General features: G+C 46.7%; 1 protein-coding gene across 1 annotated transcript; it reads right to left on the bottom strand.

Moving 5' to 3' along the window:
• Positions 1 to 298: 298 nt before the first annotated feature.
• Positions 299 to 3,480, bottom strand: LOC128713698 (E3 ubiquitin ligase RNF157). The gene is made up of 5 exons (XM_053808561.1): positions 3,393 to 3,480; positions 3,162 to 3,280; positions 2,064 to 3,047; positions 1,811 to 1,948; positions 299 to 1,519 (listed from the first exon to the last, which is right to left on the bottom strand). Exons 1-5 carry the CDS (start codon positions 3,478 to 3,480, stop codon positions 299 to 301), a joined length of 2,550 nt encoding a protein of 849 aa, XP_053664536.1.
• Between the last annotated feature and the right edge of the window lie 3,469 nt (positions 3,481 to 6,949).

Genomic DNA, 6,949 nt, shown 5'->3' with positions numbered 1-6,949 from the left:
CAAAGAGAGAAGAGCGTTGAAGATCGGGGATAAGTTTAAATGAAATGATTTAAGCATGATGTTTGCTTAAAGCCGCTTTCGCTTTCTAATTAAATTTTGTTTGCCAGGTTTCGTTAACTAACTTATAGGCAGTTATGCACCTACTGTCTTAAAGTAAAACGCGTCTGCTGCTATCTCTCACTATCCCCACATTATTACATTAAATACAAATAAATCATAAAGCAGTGACTTACCATATTTTTCCCTAATTATGAAGCACCGCTGTGTCGTTCGCGACCCTCCGTCCATTCGGTATCCATTAATCACTCTCGATACCACATTCGGCAACTTTCGAAACACTGTTATGTCCGTTGGCGGTAGAATCACACGAGCTCAGCACGTGTGTGGGAGTGTCGTTCGGAACAGCGCCCGACGATAGCAGCTGGCGTGTGCTGGAACTAGACGAGTAACTATCGCTCGAACTGCGAGTTGAAGTTTGCGAGTTGCCACTGATCGGACTGTCCGGCAGCGAACCCTGCGAGAACTCTTCCTTCAGCACCGACAGTGCAGCAGGTGGTGCCGAAACCGGTGCTGCTGTTACCGAACCTACCAGCAACTTCCGCCCCGTATCAATTTCCGCCAGCTTCGGCAATTCATCATCATCGTCGATCGATTTCAGCGGGCTCGTTGCCGGAGGATCTTCGGGCGTATAATAATCCTCCGAGTCATCCGTAACGATCGATATAATAGCACCACCCGCACCGACCCCTCCACCGATACCGGTGCCCCTTGTTCCCCCGACCAGGGCCACCTCCGTGTTGCCATCTCCCCCGATATCATCGCTCCCAATAATGGCGCCCTTCAGCAGCTCCGTTATCACAGCGGAGGGTGAGGTTTTTTCGTTCAGCTCCACACCGACCGTTCCGGTTCCGCCAATCAGCAGCTTCTTCATTGCACTGTCCCCGTGTGTGGAAAGCTTTTTCCCCGCATCGTAACTGTCCGATTTCCGTAGCAAAGGCGACAGCTTCTCCGCCTCACTATCGTCATCGTTTTCCGCCAGCTCGGTCAGTTTGGCATCTGCCATCTTTCCGCCGGGCACACCGACCGCAATCGGGGCCGGTTTTTCGTGCACCAGATGGAAACCAATCGACCGATCGGATGGCGATTTTGTTTTCCCCAAAACCAAACAGCTGTTCCCATTGCTAGCGTTGCCAGTGCTGTTTCCAGTACGGTGAAGGCTACCTTTTTCACGCGGGTTCTTATCCTTGCTTACCGGGGCACGCTGCATCAGGGGCGAATGTTTGGAAAGCAGCTCCTTCTTAGTACAAACGGTAGCTGGATTTGCAATGCCACCAGCGATAGATCCGCCCGTGCCAGCTTCGGCAATGGCGTTCGTTTCATCCGAAGCTAATAAATGCATCCTAATGTCGGACGATGATTTTTCCGAAACTATACTTCCATTAGCGAGCTCACCATTGCTGCTATGGTCCGTACCTGACTTGGTCATTTTGTTGCGGAACGCGTACCCATTCTCGGTATTCTGTAAAAGCATGAAAGGAATAAAAGTGAATATTTTTTGGTTTTTAGTCTATTTCACTGTCCGCTAGAAAACAGAAATCTCCAAGAAATCTAAATCTAAAGAAGTAGTGGGAAGTAGTAGGGATTCCATATCAATCTCAACACAATCAAGTTTAACTTAAAAAAGAATCTAAAAATGTTTCCATCTTTGTTACTTGGACTGGCAAACCCTGTAATAAATTCCTAAAAACTACCATTTAAATTAACTAAAATCGTTATTCTACAAAATCTTGCTGACATAGAATCCACGTACCCGATTATTCTCGCTACCATTTTCTGTTCCAGCGGTTGAGTCGTTACTACCGTTTATCGCTTTCACAGAAACTGTAGGCCCGTTTAGTGCCTCAATCAGTGATATGGTCTTGTAACCGGCAGGAATGTTATCAGCGCTCTGTGGAAGTGAGGCAAAACACAAAACAAATAACAGTCGAATTATCTACCACCGTCACACTAAATCCGGCCTTGCACGGATGCAAACCGTGCCCAACAGTGAAGCAGATACTCACATCGGCCGAATTTTGAGCCGTCGGTGCACTACCGCCACACGCTGGACCACCGCCACCACCGTCCTTCTGTACGGCCCGTATCTGCAACAGCGCACGGAACGGAGCCCTACAGATCGGGCAATTGTTAGCCTGGTAGCGCAGCGAGTCCGCACACGAGTTGCACAGGCACAGATGCCGACAGGGCAGTATGAGTGTGTCGCGTGTATCGCACATGCAGATGACACACTCGCTGCCATTATCTTCCGTCTCCTCGTCCGTGACCGATTTGTTCGCGAGCTTGTTCTCAATGCCGTAGATCTCCTGCAGCAAATAGTACAATCCATCGACGAATATCTTTTGCTTCAGTGCCCGCAGCGCATACGTTCCGTCGGAATGGTGATCGATGACACAGATCGTAGCATGCGACTGGCGGCTACCGTTCCCATCGGCACCATCTCCACCGGTGCCTACGCTGGAAGAGATGGTCGTGTTGGCTCCGTTGGTCGCATTGTTGCCGACGTTATTCAGGGTGGTACTGTTTCCCTCACCGACCACACAGTGAATGACGACCGGAAACGTTTCCTTTTCGGGACTGTACGACAGATCGTCCTCCGCATACATTGCCGGATAGATGATGTGATGGGGTGCAGAGAACAGTTGGTTCACACCGCGCTGGAAGTGAAAAGTTTCCGACGTCATGGAGGAATCGCGCGAGATGTAATTCAGTCCACCCGGTCCGATGTCTTCGATACAAAAATAGTAGATGGTAATTTGGCAAGCGGAGTCAGCATCGAAGATAAACTCAATGTTGTAACCGTTGGTGATACTGCCGTTGTTCGTTGGATTAGTCTTTCCAGTTCCATCGGAGCCCGCCGTACAACCAATCGGCTTGGCACTGTTACCACCGTCAAGTACCTTCACGAACCGAACCGATTCTTTGCGAATGTTTACAAGACTCTTCAATGTTTTCGTTGGTTCCGTCGCTTGTGGCGGTGGGTAGGGAAACTGGAATGCGTGTGTGTGTGTGAGAGGGAGAGTGCGTGTAATAAAAATATTAGTTCAACGATGACAATGACACGATACGATGCAATTGTGCAATGCGCGTGCGAAATAACTTACGGGTGTAGGTTTGGATCCTAAAAAGTTCAAATCCGCATTCTCACCAAACAGATACGCTTCTGGCTGCGGTGTATCGAACCTTTCGCCGCCCATTATGAAATGCGTTCCAAAGTAGTTGCCTGTGGAAGAAAGGCAGCAACAAAAATAGGTGAACCAGAACCAGCACAATCTGGGCTGAAAGTATCCAAATCTGGAGCAATAGGGCTATAGCTATAGCGCTGCACAACTTACCCGACCGTGGCGGATACTTGTACAGATGGTTGAGGCTCACATCGGTCTCCTCGACGGTGGCATTTTGTCTGCTAGCAAATAGCCCCATTTTAATGCTTGCAAAAGGAGAACTGCGAGGGCACTATTGTCGTCACACGTACAACCCGACCACCAACCCAGCAGCAAAGCAGGTTTGGTTTGTTTTGGTTTTAGAAAGTATTCCACATGCTTACAGCGTTAACACTTTCCTGCCAGCAGGCAGCAGACAACATGCACAAATTATCGACTTACGGAACTACGAACACGCACAGACGACGACGGAAAATGGGACAGTTGGTTAAACGTTTGTTACGGCAATTTTAGCAGAAAACGGGACAGTTGGTGAATTTTCTTTCTTTAGCTGAGTAAAAAAACATCAACGATAGAGTTGGACCAATCGAACAATTTGACGTTTGGGTGCAGTGACTCGAAAAGGCCTTTTTGACAGCTGGTGGAAAAAATTGAAATGAGAAAGAGCCAATACGGTTATAACACTTTGGGGATCGTACGGACTGAAACACTGGAAATGTTTGTTGAATTAACTTTTAGTTAAGGTTGACTTTGTGAATTGAAGATTGACGATATTTTTTTTAAATTTTAAGATTCAATTGAAAGACTGGAACATGAGTAGATGGTTAATTTCATCGTGCATGTATGCGATATAAAGTGTGTTCTGTAAAGTTCCGGTCGGTAAATTTGAACCCTGATGACCGTGATGGGGTTGATCTTTCGGGGGGGCTCATTTTCTATCTCACCATGAAATATACATGACACTCTGCTGACTCTCTAACTTTCTTCGAGGCCCTAAGCGGCCCTACTCCGCCAATCACCAGTTTAGCCTGATTCTTCCGGCAACTTTTGTGGCGCTCTCGGAAAGATCCATCTATACCTTTATAAACCTATACTAAGAAGGTTTATTGAATCTCATCTTGGACGACACGCTGCATCAAGCCGTCCCAGTAACCCAAACTTTGTAAGAGGTGCGGCATAGTAGATCAATACTAAACCGAGAGGATTATTGTCAAAAATTTCAGAATTTAAACATGTACAGTCATCTCCCGAGTCACTCTAATAATGCCTGGTAGAGAAATTCGCACAACTCGAATTGTTGCGTAAATCGACAATAAAATCATTTACATATAGTATTCAGGGATCGAATACTTCCTTTCACGTAACGAAGCATATTCATAATTGATATTTCTACGTTTATTTCGACAATTGGAGTAAAATTTTACCAGAAGTATCTTTTATAATAGTAAAATGTAACGTGTTTTAGGTAAAAATTGAATTTGGCAAATAAATATAGAAATTCACGTACAAAATTACACGAATGTGTAAACTGTGAGATTCGCGTATCTCGAATTCGCGTAACACGAGTGTCGGGTAACTCGTGAAATGACTGTAATTACAATTTTAAACCTTTTCTAAACGATCAAAATCGCAACCTGAATAACCCTGCATTCTAGTAATTCCACACGAATTCAACTGAGATTCAACTGAGCAACTATACTCCTGTTGGAAATTAAATTAAAAAAAACCAAAACAATGCGTCCCACTATTTTTCAAAAACCACCCGCTTAAAGATGTAACACTTCCGGTTTACGAACGGGGGCAAAGTACCGTCCCCGCGTACGATCCTTTGCTATCCTGTTGCGCGTAGAAAATGGCACGAGCTTTTCACCCGTCACAAGGATATTTCGGAAATCTCCAAAGCGCTTTTGGTTGCCCCGCTTGCCATCTGAGCGGATGAAAATGTGTGTTTGTGTGTGTGTTACCTTCCCGAACATTACCGATGGGAGGCCTCGCACAAAATTGCACGACGACGACGACTCCCCTGCCTGGAAGCGGAGAACCTCGAACCAACGAATCGCCAGCACTGGTGCGCCTCCACCGTACGCATGTACACACCGGAGCGCCGTGGATTTTAATGGTGGGGATAGGGAAGAATGAAATATTCAACTGGTCGCTCGATGTGGCATGGTGTTGGTGAGTCCTGCACGGCCAGGACACAGGCTGCGTGCACTGTGGTGGCTACGTTTTGCAAAGTTCGGAAGCACTTTTTTGTTAGTTGGTTGGTTGGTTGGTTGATTTATTCAAGGCGAGCGCGGCTGAAGTGATTTATATGAAGCGTTTTGTGTAGAGAAGGTTGCGGTTTTTGTGTTGCGTTCTGTTTGTGCTCGGCTAGTCGCTAGTAGTTAAATTAGGCCCATCATGTGAAGCTGTGCTAGTGTGTTTTTTTGTTGTGTATATTTATCACACCCGCACTCCATCGCCCTTGTCGTCGTCGTCATTTCGTCGCTGTTGTCCGTCGTTAATTGTAGCCTCGTCCGAGCTGGCACGGGAAAGTACGATTTTAATTGTATCATCCCCAGCACCCAACTGCTGCCTACCCAAAAAACAGCCCTCTCACCTGTTTGCAGGCCCAACCATTGATTCGATCGTGTGTGCCCAACAGCGCCTACTTGCATTTGTGTGTGTGTGTGTAAGTGTATGTGTGTGTGTGTGTGTGTTGGGCCAGAAGAATTGGCCGCGGGTTTTTTCGGTGGGTTCGGTGTCGCGTGCGAATCCTTTCGCTTTGCTCAATTTCAACCAACGGCCAGCCCCAATCCCAGCAGAATAATCAATCATACAACGTCTGGGTATGGTGCGTATACACACGACAATAAGCGAACCAAGGGAAGCAACAAATAGGTAGCCAAAAACACAACCACCACACAACAACAGCAACAAAAATCGAAATCCCATCTCATCAGCGCTGGGGAAAGCTGGAGGCTAACCCTGTATCCTTCATGCCCGTGTGGTGTTCTATTGCTCTTGACAAAACAGCAATCGTAAAATAAGGGAGCAGCAAATAAGATCCCAATTTTCGGTTTTGCAACTTTATTGGTGTTTCGGTGTGTGTGTAAGTGTGCGTGTGTGTGTGTGCGCGCGGTCCGGAATTGGTGCTTACGTGCGTGAAAACGTTCATTTCCCTCCCCCGCCAACACACGGTGTGTGTGTGTGCACAACCTGTGTTCGCAATGGATTAAATGCGGGTTTGGTGTGAAGGAAAAGCCGCGCACAGTGGAATTCGTTGGAGGGACAATATACTTTTCCAAAACACCGGGCCGCTAATTAACACCCGAACGTGCAGCATTCCCAGCATTGCGGCAGGTTCCGCCGGTCATCGTACAGAAAAGCAGCGGTTTTGAGAGAAGGTATATATAGCGATAAAGTGCTGAAAAATTCCATAAATTCTACCATGCCCTCGTAACCGTTGCCAAGTTTGTGGCCGTTAGAAATATTCCGATTATGCGATGCTTGCACGAAAGAAGGCATAAACGCTGTCACGTGTGTTGAGGCACGCTTGTTATTTGCCGCAGACAACCTACTCTCTGCACACGTTACAGAGACATCTTTAAAATGGAGGAATTAATTCATCTCAGCAGCACTGTACTACAGCTACAGTACCGGACAAAACAAGTGCAACTGGTGAAACAGCACGGAAACAAGTGATCATAGCAATTGCTATACGAAAACATGGGTAATAGAATATCAAG

This window comes from Anopheles marshallii, chromosome 3, assembly GCF_943734725.1.
Source record: "Anopheles marshallii chromosome 3, idAnoMarsDA_429_01, whole genome shotgun sequence".
Classification (NCBI taxonomy): domain Eukaryota; kingdom Metazoa; phylum Arthropoda; class Insecta; order Diptera; family Culicidae; genus Anopheles; species Anopheles marshallii.
Note: the sequence above shows the minus strand (reverse complement) of the source record. Positions and strands in the feature narration are given on the sequence as shown.

Coding starts and splice junctions, on each gene's coding strand:
- LOC128713698 (XM_053808561.1), bottom strand. CDS start 3,480: ATGGGGCTATTTGCTAGCAGACAAAATGCCACCGTCGAGGAGACCGAT. Junction 3,281..3,392: donor CAAGTATCCGCCACGGTCGG/GTAAGTTGTGCA, acceptor TTTCTTCCACAG/GCAACTACTTTGGAACGCAT. Junction 1,949..2,063: donor CGGCTCAAAATTCGGCCGAT/GTGAGTATCTGC, acceptor TCACTTCCACAG/AGCGCTGATAACATTCCTGC.